At 40.5% G+C, this 24,758-nt stretch overlaps 1 protein-coding gene across 6 annotated transcripts in view; it reads right to left on the bottom strand.

The window, feature by feature from the left end:
* NRF1 (nuclear respiratory factor 1) overlaps nt 1–24,758 on the bottom strand; it is a 140,677-nt gene that overhangs the window by 33,393 nt on the left and 82,526 nt on the right. For 4 of the 6 annotated variants that reach the window (XM_032401583.1, XM_032401582.1, XM_032401581.1 and 1 more), the window contains exons 6-11: nt 15,897–16,055; nt 14,905–15,102; nt 14,189–14,290; nt 10,225–10,383; nt 7,601–7,758; nt 468–592 (exon numbers count right to left, since the gene is read on the bottom strand). In XM_032401583.1, the coding sequence (XP_032257474.1) occupies nt 468–592; nt 7,601–7,758; nt 10,225–10,383; nt 14,189–14,290; nt 14,905–15,102; nt 15,897–16,055 (901 nt within the window). The remainder of the gene's footprint in view (nt 1–467; nt 593–7,600; nt 7,759–10,224; nt 10,384–14,188; nt 14,291–14,904; nt 15,103–15,896; nt 16,056–24,758) is intronic. The other 2 variants (XM_032401586.1, XM_032401585.1) reach the window with 1 other exon arrangement.

Consider the following 24,758-nt stretch of genomic DNA (forward strand, 5'->3'; position numbering starts at 1 on the left):
AGCACCTTCATCACAGCCCACTGACTGACCCTGTGTGAGATGCTGGTGCCTTTCTTAAGATAGCACATTCTAACTTAACAATGTACCTGCCCATGGGAGGGTCTCTGCTACAGCAAAGGACACTGATCTACCCCATGGGAGAGTAAAGGACAAAATGTGCCCCATAGCAAATTTTAAAGTACCTCTCAGTCCTATCACAGCAAAATACTTTTCAAATAAGCAATTCAGTTAGATAGCCATTATCATGGCATTCCCCGCCCCCCACCCGCCCCGCCGAAAACCCCAAGTCTCCTACTAGTGAAAGGAATCAGAGGCTCCTAGAATTTCACTCTGCATCAATTGCCTATCAATAAAGAAAAACTCAAATCAAAGCTCAACCTCTTTCTGAAGGGTCTGCTGTCAGTCATGTCATGAAGGTTTAACTGGAAACAGGGAAGATATTCAATAAAATATTTATGCTCTCTTACCATTAGCATCTTGGACTCCAGTAAGTGCTCCGACAGCTGCTGCGGTTTCCCCAGACAGTACGATCTGTCCCCCGCCTTGCAAGGTGGCCTCGGCCAGTGTGGCGACAGCATGGGCGGCGGCTTCACTGTGGGCACAGGAACAGCAGAGAGGGGGATGTGTAAGTTGAATAAAGGTACAGCACTGCAGCAAGACAAACCATCTTCCCAACCCTTCCTTGGATCTCTCTACCGACTCCATGGGTGTGAGCCTACCAGTGAATGCAGGAGTCCAGTGCTGCTGGACAGAGCCAGAGGAATTTTTAAATGATAACAGTAAATAGCTAGAGAACCCCCAAGTCTTACAGATTTATTTTTTATTTTTTTTAAAGATTTTATTTATTTCAGCGAGAGAGGGAACACAAGCAGGGGGAGTGGGAGAGGGAGAAGCAGGCCTCCCGCGGAGCAAGGAGCCCGATGGCGGGGCTCGATCCCAGGACGCTGGGATCATGACCTGAGCCGAAGGCAGACACTTAACGACTGAGCCACCCAGGTGCCACCTCAAACACCCGTTTCTTAGACTTAAAGAAAATCTCACATTAGCTTTATAAATCTGGCTATGGCTAAGACCCTAATATCCTGCAAAGTCTAGCTCTTCTCTTTGCCTCAGGGTACATGTGGGCAGTGCTAAATTAAGGCTTGAAATTTTAAATGATCAGGTAAGCCCAAACTCCTAGCTTCTAGAAACACAATGAAACACGAAATCTCCCTTCACTACAAACACTTTGTAAAATAGAAAGATATTAACCATCTGTTTATAGTGAGCACCATTCTAGCAATTTGCATCCTATTTTTCTTTTTCTTGATATGCTTTTCCCAAATGCACAAATACCCATTTTTATTGATTCTATGATGCTACAAACTAGAAAATGCACCATTATTTTATGTGCCAGCAAGAAAGAAAATATGCCTGATAATTGTAGTCTTGTAGTATCCAAATTTCAGAGATGTTAAAATGTGAAAGCAGCAGAAATTCAGCACCTCTCCTGGGAAAGTATCAGCTCCCACTTTGCACAGTTACTGAAGGAGTATCAAATGTGGGCATGGAGTAGAGGGGGTGGTGTCATCCAGTTCTGCAGAGATGGGCAAAGTCCTGGGTTTGACACCGAAAAAGCCAGTTGATCCAGCTTTGCTCTGAAGCTGCAGGCCCTAACTCTGGCAGGCACACCTTGTAGTCACGAGCTGTAGGTGGGATTGGGGGGATGAGGGGCCGTGGACTGGTTAGGGTAGACATGTCCTTACTGTGGGCAAAGCAACATGTACCACACTCAATAGTGTCACTTTCACTTATGAAAGTCAGCAGACAAGTGAAGCAACTGACATAATCACTTCCCTGGGGGAATGTAAGAATTCGAGGAAGCAGGAGACCCAATGGATAGAAAAGTCCCCTTAAATAGAAAATTCTCCCTTTCTTACTAATTTGATTTGTTTTTTAATTTTTATGTCTCTGTTCAAAAGTTATTTTTTTTCTGATAATAAAATACACATAGCATACTTGTTAAAGTTTCATTAAATATAAAAGAAACTTTAAAAATATATGGAGATAAGTTATTTCCTTCTAATCTTAAATACAACAGCTAATAATTAGGATCATACTGCAGTTTTATAGCCTGCTTTTTTTCACCTAATATTGTATTTCTCCATGTAAATACCCTTTGACATTTATTCAAAATAATAAATGCAAAATTGCTGACACACACCCCTCTTTTTTTCCCTAGTCACTCATCTGTGGCAACTTTCAAGTTCCTGGCTTCCTTTGAGTTAGTTCAAGGTCATAATTACGTATTTCAAATTTGTTTGCTTCCTTCATAAACATTTGGGGGTGTAACTGAGGCTGAGCAAAAAGCTCAACAGTCCTAGAGTGCACATGCAGCCCATGTGAGAGCTAAGATCACCCTCCATGCTGAGACACACTTCTTGGTGATCCGATGCCCACAGTCAGTCATTGCACAGTATCTGTAACATTAATTTGGAACTGAAAGGGACTTCTGATCTGCAATTACTAATAAGGCTATTCTTTACATTTTACATGGTAGAGTTTAATTTTAAAGTCCTTCAAAAATCTTGATTAGAGATCATAAAATTATGGGGCGCCTGGGTGACTCAGTAGTTAAGCATTTGCCTTCAGCTCAGGTCATGATCCCAAGGGTCCTGGGATCGAGCCCCGCATTGGGCTCTCTGCTCAGCCAGGAGCTTGTTCTCCCTCTCCCGCTCCCCCTGCTTGTGTTCCCTCTCTAGCTGTCTCTCTCTGTGAGTCAAATAAATAAATAAAATCTTTTAAAAATAGTAAAAAAAGAGATCATAAAATTAATGATTTCGTGTCTAGATCTTTAATCTTTAATATATTTTTTTAAGAAACTGATGTTTCTTAGAAAATTTTACAGTATCCAGCTGTCACTGATTCATGACAAAAATATTTCACACTCTGTCCTGAGACATCACGGAGAGCTGAAAAGTCTATTCTTTGAGAAAAGCTTCAGCAGTGTGGTATTTTGAAGAAGGAAGCTGTAAATGAGAATTGTTTATACGGAAATACAATCTCTGTTTACAGGTTACCTCAGTGACTGCTCCATTCCCCATAGTTTTTGTCACAATTTGTATACTCATATTTCTGTGACCATCAAAGGGGATGTCCTGCCAGTCTTGGAGACCCTGGACACGGGCTTGCAGTGTGGAGTTTTACAGGCAATGAAGGGAGGACAGCTACGCGGATGTGGAAGTGCACCTGTTCCCAATCACACCTATTTTATTACGTCTGAAGCTCTGCATATTTGAAGTCATTTTCGTTAACACCTTTCTAAAATATGTTTGACAGAGGAAAGGATGTGAACCAGCCCAAGCCAGTGCAATCCGGGACCAGAGGTGTGAGGCGGATGACAAGCTCACAGGCTGGGGAGGTTGGTTATCTCATCCCTGCTCAGGGGCCAGAGGCATGGCAGTGATGGAGGGATCTTCCCCGTGGGGCATGACGTGGGGCATGATGACAGCGGCCACTCCGGCGGCCAACAGGCCTTCATTTCCAAATCTACCCTAACCACTGACACTAGACCTCATGGGAGTAAGCAAACTAGACTTCGAGGAAAAGATGCCCTTTACTTACAAGGTGAAGCTACCGTTCACAAGTTTTTGACAAAAGTAAGTTTCTAAACCAGAGTTACCAATGCAAAGTTTTCATCAGCTTCTCACCTGCAAGTGGCCAGCCTTCATAGCTGCCCTCCATCTCCAGACAGGGCTTCTAGTCTAGGTCGTCTATCCCATTTTACTAGACAAATAAGTACCAGTCCGTACACTGCAGCCATATTTTATTTTAATATCTCTAATTCTAAGTCAATAGTACTTTCATTAAAAAACAGTAAATTTTTCTTTAAAAATAGGATTCACTTCTTTTTTATGCCAAGTGTCTTCATAACAAAAGAAGAGCACCTCTGAGTTCCTTGAGAAGCAGACTGAAAGCCTCTGCTTCTGCATAGCGCCGAGTCGCAGCACGAGAGACAGTAGATGCACAAGTAAAAATTGTCTCGGTGTCGACAACACAGTGTGAATTCCTACTAGGGCAAATGTAGACTCAGGCTATAAATACTTACCATGCATCTGTATATGCAAGGGCTGTGCTGACTTTAGGACAATTTTTTTTTAAGTAGGCTCCATGCCCAGTGTGGGGAGCCTGAAATTAAGAGTCGCGTGCTCTCCTGACTGAGCGAGCCAGGCACCCCAGGGCCGTAGTGACTTAAACTGACTTAAGAGGGAATATAATCTACGATGGCTTAACCAACAAAGTGAAACTTCAAATTAATTTTTGTATTGCAACAAATGATGATTTCACTTCCTTTCCCTCTGGTTATTCAGCTGAATACTTTTGGTTTTTTGAGCTGTAATGTTCTGCACTTCATTTGTTCCTTTTGATTCTCTCCCCATGTCCTTCCTAAAAGTGCTGATTTATTATGTATTTTGAAAATAATTAAAATTAACTGTTTCCAGATTTTTCTTAATGACAATTTCTCCTCACCCTCTTTGGGTTTATAATGCCAGGGTGGGCTGAAGGCTGTTTGAGTCCAGTGCCCTTGTTCTGACTTGCTACACAAAACTCTCTTAACAGCGTGGTTGAAAAACAGGTCTGTCCTGCATCTGTCCTGACTGACCCCCCTTTCCCCTCCAGCAGATGAAGGAGCCCCTCTGCCTTCTTATTCCCCACCTGCCATATCATGCAGCTTGCCTCTCCTCACTCTGCACCCTCATCTGCTGTTTACAGCGCAGCAGTGGGGCAGGTGATTATTAAAGAACCATGCTTGTTCTATCTGCACCTGAAACAGGCTAGAAGGAAGCAGCTCTACGAAATCTTTGTTACCATGGGAACAAAGACCGGATTTCTCAGTGTAGTTTTCACTAAGATGACTTCCAGCAACACAATCTGCAGAGGCTGGGGGTATTGTCTAATTCCACAAAGAAGCAAACACCAGGGGTCTGCGTCTTAAGTCCAAACCTCCTGGCATTAGACAGCCGGTGACCTCGCTTGGAATCAGAAAGCCCCTAGTAGCCCGGCTATAGTCTAGTCTTGGCTGCCGGGCTTGGTTTCTTCACCTCTAGCAGAGGCTGCAACACACCATCCCCCAACACTCATCAGGGCACTGAACTCTCTGATTGCAAAGAGATTTCAACATCTCTAGTCCTCCTCCATGCCATAGTGAACCGCATTCTCCTTCCTTTGGAGTAAACACTACAGCCCCCTCAGCTGCATCGCAGTTTGTTAACAAGGCCTCGGGGGAAACCATTACTCTCCTTGCCTTTAGAAACAAGCCCTGGTCCTTACACTAAAGGGAGCCAGAATGTGCCTCATATTTTCCACTATGTATAGGGTTCCCAGGACACTCACACTTCACTGGAATATCCAAGGTGCTGGCTCAATGAAATCAAGTTTCGATGATCTTTAATGGTGGCCCCGTTAGGCTCCATGCCACAGTGAGGGGTTACCAGACCAGGAGGGAGGTTTTCACTCTGGCCATGACTTTTAGGAAGTTTATCTGTGCATCCTCTCTTAAAGGAAGGAGTGGGGTTGGGCCAAAGTGCAAGGGGTCAAATAAGACTTTCATGTTACTGAAAAGCCACATGGTTCAATGGGCTAAGAAAAAAGTTTCAATCCCAGGTCACTCGGGGACTCACTGAGTACCCCTGGGAGGTGTGTGTGTTGCATACCTAATCAACCACACTCTGGCCACACTCCCTTCAAACCCCGTCACTTTATCTCCACCCTCACTACTTTAGTTTCCAAGGCTTTAACAAGGCACACTTGGCCTGCCTCTTCCTAATTGGCCTTCTATTTCTAATCTCGTCTCATCGTAAGTAATTCTGAATAGACAAAATTTAAAATGCAATTTCAATGATAACTCTAATTCTTTTCTTTTTTTAGAGGGGTGAGGGAGAGAGAGAGAGAATATTAAGCAGGCTCCATGGCCAGTGCGGAGCTCAATCCCACAACCCCGAGCTCATGACCCGAGTGTAAATCAAGAGTCGGACACCGACTGAACCACCCAGGTGCCCTGACAACTCTAATTCTTGAAGTGCTAACTATGGGCTGGACACTTCAATGAGAGTTTTATATATATCATCTCAGTGAATCTTTTTAAATTCTATATGATGAAAATTATCCTTATGATGAGGAAACCAAGATCAAATGGCTAAATTTCTCAAGATCAAATGGCTAGTAAGTGGCAGAGCTAGAATTCAAACCTGAATCTATGTGACCTCAGAACCTTCTCAGCCCCCATACTACACAGCCACATGGAAATCATTCGTACATAAGTCTATCAAGACTTTCTAGTTATCTATCACAACCAATCTAAACTTTGGCTGTTTTTTTTAATTTTGGAGGAGGTGATCCCCTTCCTCTGAATTTCTACAATGTTCATGGTCTGTACTACACAATTCAATAGTGAATTACATTGAGTACTAGTGTTTACTAAGTGTTTTACTTAAATCAATTTCCCCAAAGATAACAGTAGGACCTCTCTTTGGGCAGACATTGTATCTTAGAGCACTCCTTATTTCACAACCTTCCCCAGTAGGGTGCAGGCAGGTCATAGGAATTCAGTGGCTAACTGTGACGCTCACAGCTGCTGCACCTAATGGGGAGAGTAGCCTTACCATATGCCAGGCACTGATCTAAGGATCTTGTGTGCAGTGGCCTTCTCAGTCCTCATAACACCCCTACAAGGGAGCTATTGTTATTACACCCATTTCACAGAAGAGGAAAGCCTGGGCACTGAGTTCAAGTAAATGATCCAAGGTCAAACAGCTAGTAGGTGACAGAGCTGCAGATGGTCTAGCTTCAAGACCCATACTCTTAACTATTAGGTAAAATGCTTGGGTCCACTGAAACGAAAATTATGTCAGCAATGAAGAAAAAGAATGATATGGGGATGATCTGTCAACAACCAACAGAAGGAAGCAAGCAGGGAACAATATTGTTTTGGAAACTCTCTCTCACTGGAGTATCCCATTCTGCAGCACCTTTCCTAAACATACCTGAAGAAAAATATTTAAATTATTTTTCCTAATAATCTAAATAAAACTCATTTCAAAGTCACTGATAAGCAAGGGAAACAAATTTCCTGAAAAGTCAGTAAAATCAGCTCTCAACCAGTCCAAACATGGATTAATGCCTCTAACAAAAAGTAGTTTCTTTTGTAGGAGTGAAAGTATGACTAAAGCAATTTGTTCTCTAGGGTAAATGGAAAATCAGTCCTGAAGCTGCTTGCTTTATTATATCCATTGGTCCCTTTAAAAACCCAAAGGTACTCAAACCCTGCTGCTTTTGGTCTGATAAAGGGCACAAGGTAGGATAAAGCGAAACAGACCGATGTCCCTGGACCAGCAGGCTTGAGCTGGAAGTCAGAAGGCTGGACTGGTTGCTGAGGGGTGGGGTGGGGCAGTAACGGGGTGAGCGAGGCTGATTAGAAGCCAAACTACAATACCCTAGGGGCCAAGAGTGTTAATGTTAAGCTCCCAACTGCCAGTTGTGACAGAGGTACCACATTTCTCTTTTCGACCGTAGGGAGGGACAGATTCACCATCCTCGTGTGTTCCCCCAGCCCTGCCTCCACCTGTTGAGCGCCATGGTGACTGTAGCTCCCTGTTGCATCTCCTGAGAAGCTGCCACGGCGGCCTCCGCCAATGAGGCCACCGCCTGGGTGGCCTCTGACGCTTGTGTCGTCTGGATGGTCATCTCACCTCCCTGTAACGTGGCCCAGTTTTGTTCCACCTGAGGCAGAAAGGACAGGAGAGTAAAGAATCAAAGTCACAAAAGGATTATAACAAATTGCTACGTGCTCAGCCAAATACATACACATTTTTAAATTAACATGACCTACAATGTACAGAACAGGGTTTTTAGTATGCTATCTTTTGTGTATAAAAAGGGGGGGATTAGAATATATATTTGAATTTGCTTATATTTGCACAAAGAAATTCTGGAAGGACACAAAAGAAACCACTGAAAATATTTTCCTCCTTGTGTGTGGCGGGGAGGGGAGTTGTGGGAATAGGTTGGCTAGGAGACAGAAAGCAAGATTTTCCAATGTATACTTTTAAATAATTTTTGAAATATCAGAGCCATATCAATGTATTATCTATTCTTTTGAATTCTTTTGAATAGGTAATATATTAATATGGCTCAGATTAAAAAATTTGAATAAACCATAAAATTCAAAAGTCAGAATTTTTGAATAGACCATAAATATAATTCTAAAAAAATTCAAATGATACCAAAGGATATGCAATGCCAGTACTCCCGACCTTTTGCCCAGAGGTGACTATGGTTACCTATTTCTTATGTGTCTTTGCAGGGACATTCTCTCTATATGCAAGCATATTTACACACACACACACACACACACACACACACACACACACACTCCCTATTTCCCCCTTTCTACTCCCTCTTAAAAAATAAAAATGGCAGCTTATTCTACATTATCTTTTTGTGCCTTGCTTGTTTCACCAACAATACATCTCTGAAGTGATTCTATTTTGACACATACAAAACTACTTCATTCATTCATGACTCATAATGATGGCTGCACGGCATTGTAGTATATGAGCACACCATGATTTATTTAACCAGCCATCTTTTAATGGGCATTTAAGAAGTTTCTAGTCTTTTACTATTACAAACAGTACTGTGATGAATATCTTTGCATACCACATTGTATATTTTATGGGAGTCTATTCATGGAGTAAATTCCTAGAGGTGGGACTGTATATTAAAGTTATTATATATTTTAATTTTTGATGGAAACTGCCAAATTCAGGAAACATTTTTTTTTTTAATGTAGCAAAAACTGCTTTCCTTTTAGTGGAGAGGAATTATGAAGAAACAAAATAAAACATACAAAAAAACTTTTATCTGGTGAGAGAACAGACTAGAATTTAGTTTTGTTAGATCAAGGACAGGGGTTTTCTCGGCACTGGCATTATTAACATTTGGGGCCAGACAAGTTTTTGCTGTGGGGGGCTGTCCTGTGCATTGTAGGATGTTTCGCAGCACCCCGGGCTTCTACCCACTCACTAGATGATAACAGCACCCTCCCCAGTCATGATATTCAAAAACATCTCCAGACATTATCAAATGTCCTGGGGGGGTGGGGGTGGGGAGGGTGTACCCTGATTGAGAGCCACTCCTTTTAGTATAATGCTTTGCATTTAGAGAGTTCTCAGTCCCGGATACCTATATCTAGCTACTTCAGTCCATTTTGCTCAATAAGTGCAGTTGATTAATTATTCCCCCTCAAAAACAAAAAGCAGCAGGGGCAGTGAAAGCAATTTCTAATCGAAATTAGGGTAGGTGATAAATCAGTCTGCTCAGGTACAATATCTCTATGGGTTTGGGTCTCAGGACGTTAGCTGTGCTCACTGGAGCTCTGATTCACATTACTTGGGCCCAATGAGTAGAGAGCTTGTGCTTGCATATTAACTGTGTCCCAAAGAAAGTGTCACAAGCTGAGGAGAGGTAGATACTTAAAATGCCTCCTGCTTTTCTACTACCATACTTAGACGATGACAGTGCTTCTCAGAATGCTTGTCAAAAGCCTCCCAGAAAATGGGACATTCCTTTGAACTACCCTAGTATTTGCCCTGAGTTCTCATAGGCAGTGGATTATGCCAGCAAGCCTTCAGAGCCCATCACTAAGAGGCAGAGACATCCCATTTCCTCCCCTTAGAGCTGCAAAGTTGCCCACTCAGGAACTCACAAAACTCTTGCTTCCCAAGAGTTAATATCTCTTTGATTTCATTACTCCAGTGAGTGTTACTGCAAATGATGCCACTTTAAATGGCAAGTTACACTGCCAATTTGTAGATGGTCTATGATTCCACTCAAAACACCAGCCAAAGCTCGCCAGCCCCTGTCACCTTTTGCCATTAAACAGTCTTCCTCTTTCCAGATCTGCCCCTCTATATTTTTGCCCATCCCACTGCAGAGCTTGGCCTAGTGCAGCTCTCCCAATACTCAGACTCCAATGGCAGCAATTTAATGTATACACATTTAGTTACAACTGTATTCGTAGCAAAAATGGTATTAGAAAGTTGCCATATACAGTATACTTTAAGGAAGTTAAATTATATGGCATGAAAGATTAATGGATGGTGGCAAAGGGTAGAGAGGAAATAGGAAGAAGAAGCAGACGAAGAGATTTCTATTCAGAATAATGGCAGGTGATAAATAAATCACTTGGGTGTTAACATTTCTTTGGAATTTCCTATTCTTCAGTCTCAGTGCTTTAGTTGTATTTGCTTGAGCTCTTGTTGCTCTCCCTTTCCATCTGTTGGGAGCCACTGTGTGGTTATCTATGCCGGATGTCACCATGTCCCAGAGAAAGGGCCCCAAGCCCTAGGAGGGAAAGATATTCAGAGGATGTACAGTTAGCATCAATGCTTTTCTGAGAGACCCACTCCAATGAGGCCCTTCAAACTGTGGTCACTCTTACCCCTCTAGCTACAGTGAACCACTGAGGCCCTTCCACACTCTCCCAGTGTGATGCATTGCATGTGCTGTTTCCTTCGATAGGAACACAACAACTCCCACCTTTGCTTCTAGTCTGACCTCAGGTGAACCTTAAGGAGCCCAGACAACTCCCTCTATTCCCCTGTGGTCGAGGCTCAGGATCTCTCCTCTGTGTTCCATAGCACCCTGGGCTTGCTTCCTCTAGATCCTTACCTCATTGCCATTGTGCTTTGATGTGTTTTTCTCTACCACCTACCTGTGTGCTCCTTAAGAGCAAGAGCAGTCTTTATTTTCCTCTATGTATCGAATCTATGTAAATGGCACAGGGCTCAGAAAGTGTTTACTGAATGGCAGGTGGAGAACATATTCCTTTATTCATGTTTTCCTACTTGTTCTTCAGCCTACTTATATTTCAGGTAAACTGATATTCGTTAAAAAAACCATCTAGAATAAGTTGTGCTACTGTTACATGTGGGATGGTTCAGCTTAAAATTCATGTCTTCAATGTCTTTGTACTTTGGTTTCTTCTTCTTCTTCTTCTAACAGAACCATATATACCATTATGATCAGATACCATTCTCTTTCAAAATTTGACTTTTCTGACACTTGAATGCAATTAATATCACCACTACCAATTGGTGGTCTTATAACACAACAGAATAAATTCTCAAACCCATTTGCATTTGTAAGTATGCCATCAAAATTGAAATTGTATAAATATTTTGAAATCAACATAGTTTATTTCATATTATTTTGAAATTCTTTCCTTTTTCCTTTTTTTTAAAGTAGGTTCCACACCCAATGTGGGGCTTGAACTCATGACCGTGAGATCAAAAGTCGCAGGCTCTTCCAACTGAGCCAGTCAGGTGCCCCAAAAGTCTCTCTTTTTTTAAAGTTTGTTTATTCATTTAAGAAATCTCTTTACCCACCGTGGGGCCCGAACTCACAATACTGAGACCGATAGTCACATGCTCTTCCCACTGAGCCAGCCAGGCGCCCCTATTTCCTTGTTCATTTCTAAATGTCTATGTAACTTATAGTGTCCTTAATTAGTTTTAAGCTGACTAAGGTTAGAGATTTTTTGTTTCTTTGTAACTAGTCAACCCTTGAACAACACAGGTTTGAACTGTGTGGGTCCATTTACAGGGGATTTTTTTTCAATAAATACAGTGTAGTACTATAAACATGTTTTCTCTTCCTTATGATTTTTTAAATAACACTTTCTTTAGCTTGCCTTATTGTAAGAATACAATATATAATACATATAACATACAAAATATGTGTTAGTTGATTGTTTATGTTATCAGTAAGGCTTCTGATCAATACTAGGCTATTAGTAGTTAAGTTTAGGGGAGTCAAAAAGTTATATGTGAATTTGACTGCATAGGGGGTCTATGCCCCTAACTCTCACGTTGTTCAAGGGTCAGCTGGACTTAGATTATTGGGCATTCTCAGGACATAAGAGTATTCAAACAGATTTGGGAGACCATATATTACCAGAAGAGACAGGCCCCCAACGGTCCTTCTAATAAATGTAACTAAATGTAACTAACTGGATGTTGAAGGCAGTGTAGTCTAATGGCAAGAGGTCTCACTGGCAAGGTTAGTAGGATAACAAAATGACCTCACAACTTCTAAAAGTATTAGGTATCATTTATTTTTGTAAAGTACTTTCTGTTCCTTGGAAGAAAAGATGCGAAATATAAGGCAGTAGGATGTTTTTAATGAGTCATCTGATATAATGTTTCATTAACTTGATGTGGTCTTATCTGCCCTAAGCAGTGAGATATTTTGAGTAATTCCAGTTCTTATGGTCCAAAACTGAGATGCTAACAACATGTCAACATCTAGGAAAAATGAGAAGGCAAATAAATCACACTTTAAAAATCTAAAAACATTTTGTCCCTTTCTGAGATAACCTGTGCTGCTTCTCTTCATACCATTTTTATTTCACTGGAAGTGTGCAAAGAGTTACATTTTTTTTTTAATCTGACTGAATTTGGGTATTTACCAGCAGGCTATTTCTGTCATTCATCCATTCCTACAATAGATGACTTAAAAATGATGTGCTGAAAAAGCCGTAGATAAGTCAGTGAGATTTTTTTTTTAATTCTTCCTATTTTTCCGTGAACTTCTGCATATGTTAATTACCACTATATATGTGAAGTTATTTAGTAAAATGGGCTTCAAAGAATTAGTCTCTAGAGAAGTGTTTAAGAAACACAGAGCTGCTGTCTTTAAATAGTATCAGGAAACATTCAGTAGGGAGATATGGTTGATAACTTTGGTTAAGTCAGAGAGTAAGAAATCTTGTGAATGTACCCACCACTGTCTTTTCTATCTCTTTCACACTTCAAGTTCTAGTGTCATCTAGTGTCCTCCAGTTCTAGTGTTTGGGGACTGACAGATATTTCCCTCAGCTAATCCATACTCTTCCATGATGTTTATATACTTATAAAAGTAAATATCCTGTTGACTGTTACTTTCCTATACGTAAAACCAAATGCTGCTCCTGCCCCCAAACCTTCCCAGACTCCCTAGCTGGAAACATTCTCTCCTGAAGGCACAGACCACTTTGCAGCATCTTCTACAGCATGGAACAGAGTTCATTTATGTAGACACTTCTCTCCCCCACGAGACAGGAGGAGCGTCTTGCGAGCAGGGTTCCCATGTAAATCCACTTCACACATCTAACGCGTCAGTGCAGCATGATGGGGGCTCACTTCCTGTGGGCCGACTGCGGAGCCTGGCTGTGTTTCTCTTCATCTCCCTAGCCATGAGACCTTTCTCATTTCTCTCCCTTTCCTGAATTGTGCAAATGAAAATGACTTTTGTGGTGTTCTGAGTGGCAAGCCCCATGGTTGTGAACAAGGATGAGATAATACTTTTAGCTTTATTTCTAATACTGCTCTTTAACATTTGTTAGCTGTTTTTGAAGCTTCAGGGCTACACCATACTGGTACCTTTAGGGGAAAAGCCCACAGTGCCTTAATGAACCCTTTCCTGAACTTCACAAATGGCTCAGAGCTCAGAGCCTGGATAACATTTTTCTAAATGCATTACTCAGCTTCAACACTTACTCTGTGACTTTGGGCAAGTCACCTAACCTCTACATGTTTCAGTTTTCTCATCTATAAAGTGAAGATAACAGAACCTATTCTTAATAGGGCTGAGCACTTAGCTTACCAAGTGCTCAATTAAGGTTAGCTACCATTAGGTTAACATCCCATAATTACCTTGATTTTGGTAGAGAAGGATTTTTTCATAAAGTCTTTTCAAAGGCATATTTAAAATGTAATAAATCATGGCCACTGATTTACAAATATTTTTATCCCTCCAAAGAATTCTTTAGTAGCTCCAGTCTTAATGATCAAATTTTTTAAAATAAAGCCCAATGATTAAATCTTTGGGATTCATAGCATAAAATATTACATGGATAATCTCTTTTTATTGTGTATTATACAAAATGCTATATTGCAAATGTGAAATTATAATTTCAGTTATTACAATTAATATACACAGCATAAGATACTTTGCAAAACTGTCATGGCCTGATGTTTTAAAAGGCTTAAATAAAATAATGCTACAGATATGTCGGCTACCCGGTCTTTTTATCTTCTGGACTCTAACTACTCCTCACTGAGCTACACATTTAAGTATTTAAGTAGATGCAGACCAAATCCTTTCTTACCTCTCCATCAGCCACTGCAGAATAATTCACTTGGGCAACAGTGACTGTGGTTGGCAATTCTGAAGCATCAGCCAATGTGGCTACCGTTGCCCCTGTACCAACCTAAAGAAAAACACGGAGAGTGGTGTCAGCGGATGGATCCTTCTACCTCTCCCTTACTCGGAAGTTAAGATTCATGTAATCCCAAATTCAGCATAGGTAATGATTAATATGCTTTGTAATGTGAAATGAGTTACTAAAATCATATCTCCGACACTTACATGAGTTTCAGAATTTTATTTCAACCAAATAAATCAATATCAGAAGCTATCATGTTTCACCATCAGTAAACTAGTATCAGTCAACCAACTTTCTACTTTCACCCCAATCTGAATTTTAGAGGTTCCCCATCTACCAACAAGTTATGTTTTACCTCAGAAGAGCTAATTCCGAAGGAATAGCTCCTGGTCCTTGATAGAATGAAACAGTACAAAAGTAGCCAATTTAACAGTGCTTTGTTTTGGAAAAAACAAAGACAAAACTATCGATAGCTCTGTATTTAACAAATTGCAAACAATTTAAAGTATTCTTCAAAAATCAATTTCAGATAGAAAGACTTCGGGGAGCTATAAAAAGTTAATTAGGAGTTTGCATGACAAAAACTTTCTCCAGTCTGAGGGGAGGTGCCCACTGAGCCACCTCAGAAACCACAATCTGAGAACCATAGGTCTACTCACCTGGATAAGTGAGACAGTGCCATCAGGGTTACTAAAGGTCTGGACTACGGTCTGTGATGGTACAAGATGGGCTATACTGTGTGTGGTTGTGGCCTGTGTTTGTGTTTGCTGATCTTCGAAAGCATACAAAAGGTCCTCCCGCCCATGCTGTTTGTAACAGTTTTTAACTATGGTCCGTAGTGCCTGAGTCCATGAAACCTGTCACCAAAAGATCAGACAAGCACATTAAAGTCACAAAGAATGTTGGTTATTCAGCCCCACTATGGAATAAGCAGGTGCTTATTTATCAAACCAAACCAAACCTGTACAGAATAAGCTCCCTTAGGGTTATTTCCCTTCGACTGATTGTGGCACAAAGAAATTCAGCACCAAGCACCAAAGATTTCCCACTAGTTTCCTTCCTGATCAAAGCCTGGTTTAGCTTTTGGGTTCTTCTGAGGCCAACTCACAAAAGAAGTTTACTCTTTTGTCAAGAATTTTATATTAAGATTCTCAATAAACTTCCAGGCTAACTAAAAAACAAATATGCAGAAAAAGCAAGGGATGACATCTAGTTGAGCCCATCTTTTTAAAAAGAAGTATCATTATCAGACTCAGCCAACTTCTCATCTCTTTAATTCTATATTTATATTTCTCAACAGTGGTTCCGGCTAACCAGAAATAAGGACATCTTCTAAGTCTTCAAAGTGATTGATACTTCTTCTTAACGTTTCTTCAGTTTTTCCAAGCACCTCATAATATTAAAACTGCTCCAAAAGGCAAGCAGGCAGAGAGAAGTGTAAACTCATGGACCTGCCCCGAGTCTTTATAGTGATGAAGTGATGGAATGGGAAAGGCTACAAATCAGACAGTATCAAACTTCTTTGGGAGACAGGTTTGACTTTCACACATATTTTTTAGACTTTTTAGCATAAGAAGTAGAACCTCAAAAATTGAGGTGGCTGATTCAGAGTGGAAAAGCAACAGGCTACTCAGGTCTGAGAAACCCTCACCCTCTGCTTTTGCTCTTCTGTACGGACGTCACTCCGGACATTTGCCCATGGGATATCTTCAGGCCACCAGATGGGCTTGCAGCTCTCTTTGCCCCAGCCTGGTTTTCCTCGACCTGTGGAGTACTTGAGCATCTCTGGAATAAATGCCCGAAGCTGGGCCTGGAAGACAAGAGTGTGGTCATCAGCAGTCATGAAAAACATCTGGGATGTGCTTGTGTCTTCCACCAAATTCTAAGATAATAAAACAGAGAGCCTTCCTGGAGGGTCCCAGAGAATTCCAAGATGTGACTGATGAGAACCTATTGTTTTTCCACAGGTTACCATAGCTCCATGGGTGGCTGAGAATTATACATATGTTGGTAAAGTATACCTTAAGCTATATTTCACTGACTTGGCCCTAGAAGATCAAGAATACCTGCCAACAAGTTTGATTTCTGCCTAAGATACTATGGATGCTATTTCTCTGATTTCCATCCTACAGCTTTCCACACATTTAAGGTGTCAAAGCCGATGTGTTTTCAACATTGTTCTGGAGGTAGTAACCAGGGCAAATAGATCAGAGAAATAAGAGGTGAGGAGCAGGAAGAATCATCCCTATTTGTAGATGATATGACTGTGCATCTGGAAAACCCCAGAGGATCATATGAAAAACTACTATAAACAGTAAGAGCATTCAGGAAGGTGGTTGGTTACAAATGGGAAATAGGGTCTACTTAATAAAAAGGGAAAATAACCCTAAAGCTTTTCCAGAAAGTTTCTGGTATGCTAGGCCAACGTCTCTGAGTCTGACATACACACAGTGAGCATATGTGATCTTAAACACATTATGGACTTCATTCAGATTTATTTCACAAATCGAATCCAGACCAGGCAGGTGTTAAACCAGAGACAGCTGCCATTCTTTATCTCTTGGCATAGTAACCACACTGAGTGTGTATGTTGGAGGAGAATGGGCGCTTACTTTGTGAATACTCTTAATTGCTAACAATGAATTTTGGCAAGAGAAGCAGTTTATCAAGTTATAACGTTCTTCCCTGGACCTACTGCTTTCCCTTTAACCTCTGCAACGCTCCAGAGAGAAGCAGCATCCTCCAACTAAGGACACATCCATACTACCCCTACAGCTCAAGACCAAAAGGAGAAGACAATTTTAGCAATGAGTCAGACCCAAGGACATGGGCTTGTAGAAATAAAAGAGAAAAAGAAAACAGAAATGGGAATGGTTAAGTATTAATGGGAGAATGAGCACAACACCAATTTTATATTCAAGAGCCTATTGAGATATCAGGTGTTCTTATTTGACTATTATTTTACCAGAAGCTGATACCAATTATTATATAATAGGGAATCATGAACCCAAATCAGTAATGCTTCCCCTAATGAGGAGAGCTCTGGTTGACCGTATTTGCATCATCGATCCTTGTGCCGAGCCTGCCATTTCACCTCCCCAAGTCCACCTCTCCCAGACAGTCTCCTGCCTACAGGATATGATATAATACACTCTGTATATATTTGGCTCTGCGGCACCAAGCGGCAGGCTAATAGAAAGTATCCATTTGCAAACCCAGGCTATCAGCTGGCTCATGAGGTCACTCCTTCAGTTATTTTAAGAAAGTGCATCTCAAAGTCATTTTCCCCTTTATCCTGCTTTCCTGGGAGTGTGTCTTTTTCTTGCTTCAGATACAGAGAGAAGGAAAAGGCTTAATCCTCACACACAATATTTGCGTTTCTTCAAGGGAAAAAAATAATGGCTTTCTCAGATGCAAAATAAACTGATACCACACACTTTCACAAGTCTCTCTTTTCTTTTAATCCCATTAACACTCTCCAAAAGGAGAGTTCTGAATATCCATACCTAGCAGAGTCTGGAGATAATGATGTAAGGCTCAACAGCTCTAAATTAACATAAGACTACAGTGTACAGAAGAACTCGCTGTCAAAAACACTTGGCTGACAGTCCGCTCCAATACCACCTGGAACCCCATACATTCTCTAATTCTGATGACTTTCAGCTTCTGATCCCGCACCCATTCTCATCATGGTTTCCCACACTCTTCAGCCCTGGGTCACCCTGGCACCTGGTGACAGCCACCTTCCATCCTGTCCTGTTTTTTTGGCTCTCTCACATTAGGCTTTCACTGGGTTTCAAGGACTCACAGGTTACAGGAAATGTGGGCAGTGCACCAATCTACTCACTTAAAACCCTCCTCTGCCTTCTCTCCAACCACCTGTCTTCTCAGTCTTAGTCTTTGCTAGTAGAACCCCACTTCCTTTCCCTAGACAGCCAAGCTCAAAATCTCAGTCAGCTTTACCTCTTTCCTTCAACACCCATCTAGCTACTCATTGCAAGTTCAATTCTTTCTTCTTTGAAATGTCTGTGCTCTCCATCCCTTCTTCTTCAGACCCACCTTCATCCCCACTTCCTAGCCCAAGGCTAGTGCATCCTTCTAGCTGACCTTCTTGTGGAACTCCACATTCTCCCCTTTCTTCCTCATCCCATGCATCCTTGACAGACAGATTTCCCTAAATGCTGCACAGATCCTATGCTCAAACAAAAACAAAAACAAAAACTTTCAAATGGTCTCTCACTACTAGCAACCAAACTAGACTCCTCTGTTTAGCTTTTCCAGCCCGCCGCAATCCGGCCTCCCAGCACACTCAGTTCCTGCTAATTGCCAACAGGCAGCCTTGGTCCTATTTAGGTGAATCTCTGCACTATCTTATGAACTGAACTCATTCCTGCTTTATCCTTTTGATTTGTTCCCCTTACTGGAGCACCTTCTCAAGCTACTATTCCAATGCCGACACTTGTTCCTTATTGCGCAGCAAATCCCACATTCTTTGTGAAGTCTCTCTTTTTTTTTTAATGAAGATTTTATTTACTTATTTGAGAGAGAATGAGATAGAGAGAGAGCATGAGAGGGGGGAGGGTCAGAGGGAGAAGCAGACTCCCTGCTAAGCAGGGAGCCCGATGCGGGACTCAATCCCAGGACTCCAGGATCATGACCTAAGCTGAAGGCAGTTGCTTAACCAACTGAGCCACCCAGGCGCCCCTCTTTGTGAAATATCTCTTGACTACTTCTCGAGTCAACTTCTTGTCAATCAGTCAGTAAGAACACAAACTCCAGACTCAGAGAGTTGGCTGTGAATCCCAGCTCTCTCTGAAGGTTAATTTTCTCAACTGCAAAATGATAATGGCAAGTATACAGGGTCAATTCAAAGGATCAGAGATAGTGGGGATATATGCACATAGTTGCACTGACTTAATAGCAGTTTTACTATTATTACTTCAGTCATCAGCCCTTTTCTCAAATTCAAAGAAAAAGTAAAAAATGTTCTGAAATGGTTTTCTAGTACTAAACACACTGTGATGTATAGAAAGACATTTATCCTTAGTTTTCCAAGGTGGGTATGGTGGGTATGGTGAAAAAGGCAGAAGGAGATAGAAGTATGAGTTTATATGTATCTGTGTAAACATGGTTGAAGATGAGAAATAAAGAATGCTAGATTCAAAAAGTGACCATCGAGGCCAATTCCGTGCCTTGAGGAAGCAAGCTGTTACCAACATGCCCCAATGCATAGATGGTTTAGGCAATGTGTTCTGTGGGATCTTTGAGCATTTTTTTTTTAAAGTGTACAAGCAGATTACTAATGGAAATCATCAGAAAATGGGACTCAAGTGTAACCATAATTAGAAGAGACAACTAGAACTAGGCAGCTGTCAGAGATGTTCCATGTGCTAGAAATCTCTGGATGGGAAATGTCTCAAAGTTTTGGGAAGAAGAAAGTAAGAGAAACAAGCAACACACAAGGAAGGTTGCGTCCACAGGCAAAACTCCATCAAAAATTAAAAAATGGGACCAGAGTGAAATTTAACTGCTGGTATACAAGTTCTAATTCAGAGGCAGATTTTAACTTTTTACTAATTATCAACTGTATAAATTTGCCCCCATATCAAAACAAGAGATAAAAAGCACTTTCTACTATAAAAGTTGACTTTTCAAGTCTGTACATTTGGGGGATGAAGACCATTCTTTGCTTTTAAATGCATAGAAATGATGTGACTTCACTGAAAAAGACGATTTCCACCAGACTATTATTTTATACTGTCCCAAATAAACAGTGCTAAGGCTAAAGGGACTATCATTAAGGGAAAATGAACTATTCAGTATAGAAAGAGTTAAATGATTTCTTTCCAGAATTCAGCACTGTGCTCTCATTACCAGTTGGATTAATTACTGGTCCTGGAGAGTTTTGGAAACCCAAGCTACTCAATGTGCTTGTTAAGGAAGGTTTGTCTTTAATCCCCAGAGGAGACAATCAACAGGATCAGCAAAGGTAAAGCCTACCCTCTCAGGCTGTCCTTTAATTGGGCTGCAGTAAGCTTTCCCAGCCTCTCATTCTGATTTAGGGTTCTATATGGGCTTAAAGTGCCCTGCTTGGTCAGGAAACCCACCCCAAACCAGCAAAGAGTAGAAAGTACCACTCTTTCCGGGGCACATTCAGCAAAGAAAAATGGTATCAAATTCCTGCCAGTGGCAGTCAAAAGTAAAGATTATGTAGAAACCATAGATGGTTTTAAAAAAGATTTTCTGAAATTCTAAAAAGTTTAATCCAGCCAAAATGAGACAATTCTCACTATGTTAGAAAGTTTCCACTTGTAAATTCAGTAAATTCTTTGCTGTCTTACCCTTATACATTCCCAAATGCCCATCTTCTCTCATTCTATCTTTGCTCTGCTTGTACCCGAGTCCTAGGATTTTTGAAGCCCCTGGTGTCTATTTTGATTCAGTTACCAAGAAAAGGCATCTCAAGACGTTTGCCAACTCCCCCTCTACTAAAGAGATGAGAGTATACATAATAAATTTCAAGAGAAGGCTGCTGAAATCAAATTGTGTTGGCAGGTCATGTTTTCTATAGCCTATAGGGAAACAGGAATGTGGCAGAGAAGGAAGACTGGAGAATTTTCAGACTGTGGCTTCATTATTTTAACTTAAAAGTCAACAGACTCAATTATATTCAAATGGATATTTAAAGGGTACTAGAAAGCAAAAGCAAAATGATTTTTTTGCTCACTATTTAAAATGATTTCTACCACTGACCTCTGTTCATAGAGACAATGGAAGTGACTTTCCTTATTAGAAACGCCAATCCTGTATCCCCCATTCCCTGGTAGCACCAGCAGAAACACTGGCTTCTTTTAATCTCATTTCCCCATAAAACATATTCCCATAGAAACATGGGAAGAACAAGTTTGGAAGGAAAAATAAATTCAGAGAATAGGAGGGACATTCAATGAAGACACTCATTTCGAGACTCTTCTCTCAAGCCAACCCTCCTGCTGTCTGTCTTCACACCCCATCAACCTACCAAACTGTCCCTCGCGTTCATCATATTGCTCTTAAAATTCTACCTTCCCTTTGAAGGAGTCTCAGATTGGTCCATTTCTGCTACCTCATCCCAGCTGTACTCTTCTGTACAAAAATCTAAATAAACAAAGTCCTCTTTTCCATCCACCTTCCCCAATCCAGTCACCTGTCAGCAGCAGAACATCCTTCCTTATAGGCCAAATTCTATGCATTTACATAAATATATGATGGAAAAGCACAGTTTTATTTTCCTTATTATTTTTTAAAGATTTTATTTATTTATTTGACACAGAGAGAGAGAGAGAGAGAGAGAGAGCACAAGCAGGGGGAACAGCAGACAGAGGGAGAGGGAGAAGCAGACTCCCCGCTGAGTGGGAAGCCTAATGCAGGTCCGATCCCAGGACCCTGGGATCATGACCTGAGCCGAAGACAGACCCTTAACCGACTGAGCCACCCAGGTGCCCCTGAAAAGCAGTTTTAAAGTGATGAAAGAAAACACAAATGGTATGATATTGTACATATTTTACTACAGCTCACTTTTTCCACTCAATGTATTGTCACAGAGATCTCATGGTAGTACAACTAGAATAATCTCATTTTTAAGAAAAAGTAGTTCCCTAGTATCCACGATATACATTTTTCCATTTTATTTAACCATTCTCCTGCTGATAAGCATTTAGATTATTTACAATGCTTGTAAAAATGTTCCTTTGTGCATAGGTGTGGGTATTTCTCTAGCAGCAAAGTGAAATTGCTGGTTAGAACGCATATGCATTTAAATTTTTTTTTAAGTAGGCTCCATGCCTAGTGTGAAGCCCAACTCAGAGCTTGAACTCACAACCCTGAGATCAAGATCTGAGCTGAGATCGAGAGTTGGATGCCTAGCCAACTGAGCCACCCAGGTGCCCCTGCATTTAACATTTTAATAGACAGTGCCAAACTGTCCTCCAAAGAGTACCAATACCACTCCCATCAACAATACACACAAGACCCATTTTTTTCACACCCTCCCTCAAATTTTATTATCCAGCTTTCTTATTTTGATTCATCGAATGTGGGGGAAATGGTAACTATTTTAATTTTCATTACTAGTGAGGTTTTATATATTTACTGATTTATATATTTACTGATGTATGTATTCACTGATTATTTTTTTCTTTTTGTGAACTGTTCAGAATGCTTTGCTTATTTTTCTAATTATCTCTTTCTTATTAATTTGAAGGACATATTAATATGTTCTGGATATTAGTACTTTGCTATAAAATCTGCAAATATCTTCCTCTAGTCTAGTTGTATCCTGCATATGGAATTTGTAGGCCTTTATATGCCTTCTATTATTATTCCTAAATATATCATTACTCTTTTACTCTACTCAAAATATGCTATGTTCTACCTAAGAATTCAATAATTTTGTTACCAATAATTTTGTTATTCTCTTAATCTCATCCTGCATATCTAATATTTACAAAATGTTGAATGGCATCATATACATAAACATTTTTTGATAATTTTAGATGGTAGGAAAAGCCTACTTTGCATATAGGTTTTGACATTACAGTAGGGAGAAGTAATTTGGAACTATTATCTACAACAGTGGTTCTCAAAGTTGGCTGCACACTGGAATCACTTGGGGAGTTTTAAACACTATACATGCCTGGATCTCATTCCCAAAGATTCTGATTTAATTGGTCTGGAGTATGGCCTGGGCACTAGGATTTTAAGTTCTCCAGGTGATTTTACTACGTGGCCAAGTTTGAAGACAACTCTACTAAATTTTTTTTTGTCATAAAATATACATAGCATAAAATGTATCACTTTAATATGTACAATTCAGTGGCGTTAAGTACATTCACAATGCTGTACAACCATTGCTCCTACTTCCAGAATTTATTCATCATCATCCCAAACAGAAACTCTGTATGCATTTAGCAATAACTCCCCATTCCTACTCTTCCCTGGCCCTGGTAAACTCTACTTTCTGTCTCATTTGCCCATTCTAGATACATCATTTAAGCGGAATCACACACAATATTTGTCTTTTCTGTTTGGTTTATTTCACTTAGCATAATGTTTCTACTCTTTGGGTAGAAGAGGCCAGACCTATGCTTTTTCAAAACAACACCCAAAAAACCTAAATTGAGAGCTGATTAATATTTTCTAAGTAAAACATGTCAAGACCTGTGAATCACTTCTTCCTAATGAAGCAATCACTGTGCTGAATGTTTCTTAAGGTTTTTCCTGAAAACTGGTGAGGAATTACTAACCTATTGCATCATCACCTCAAGGGAATATTAAAGCAACAAAGACTGCCCCAGTGAGAGTAAGAGGAGGACAGTAAGTTCAGGTGAGGAAAGGGAAGGGACAAGGGAAAAAGTAGCAGATTTTTTAAAAAGTATAATTACTGTAGAATATTTATATTAGTTTTAGATGTACAACATACTGGTTTGACAACTCTATACATTACTCAGTGCTCACCAAAATAAGTGTAGTCACCATCTGCCACCATACAATGTTATTACAACATTATTGACTACATTCCCTATTCTGTTTCACCTCCTTGACTTATTTTATAACTAGAAGTTTGTACCTCTTAATCCCCTTTATCTATTTTGCCCATCCCCCCACTCACCTCCCCTCTGGCAACAACCAGTTTGTTCTCTCTATTTAAGAGTCGGTTTTGTTTTTTAGATTCCACATATAAGTGAAATCATACAGTATTTGTCTTTCTCAGTCTTATTTCATTAGCTTAACACCCTGTAGGTGCATCCATGTTGCTGCAAAAGGCAAGATCTCATTCTTTTTAATGGCTGAGTAATATTCCATTGTATATATACCACCTCTTCTTTATCCATTCATCTGTGGATGGCTACTTGGGCTGCTTCCATATCCTGGCTATCATAAATAATGCTGCAATAAACACGGAGTGCATACACCTTTTTGAATCAGTGTTTTTGTTTTCTTTGGGTAAATTCCCAGTAGTGGAATTACTGGATCACATGGTATTTCTATTTTTAATTTTTTTAAAAAAACCTCTAAGTTTATTTACGTTATCTCTGCACCCCATGTGGGGCTTGAACTCATGACCCCGAGATCAAGAGTTGCATGCTCTTCCGACTGAACCAGCCAGGCGCCCCACTATTTTTTTAAAAGTCTTTTTTTTTTTTTTTTAAAGAGAATGCAAAGGGTTTGGGGAGGAGCAGAGGAAGAGGGAGAGAGAGAATCTTAAGCAGGTTCCACGCGCAGCACAGAACCCAATGTGGGGCTCGATCTCACGACCCTGAGATCATGACCTGAACTGAAACCAAGAATTGGTTGCGTAACCAACTGAGCCACCCAGGTGCCCCACAGCCCCAGTATTTTTAATTTTTTGAGAAACCTCCATTGTTTTCCACAGTGGCTGCACCAACGTACATTTCCACCAATAGTGCACAAATGTTCGATTTTCTCTACATTACCACCAAACTTATTTCTTGTCTTTTCGATACTAGCCTTT

This window comes from Phoca vitulina, unplaced genomic scaffold (genome assembly GCF_004348235.1).
Source record: "Phoca vitulina isolate PV1807 unplaced genomic scaffold, GSC_HSeal_1.0 scaffold4, whole genome shotgun sequence".
Lineage (NCBI taxonomy): Eukaryota > Metazoa > Chordata > Mammalia > Carnivora > Phocidae > Phoca > Phoca vitulina.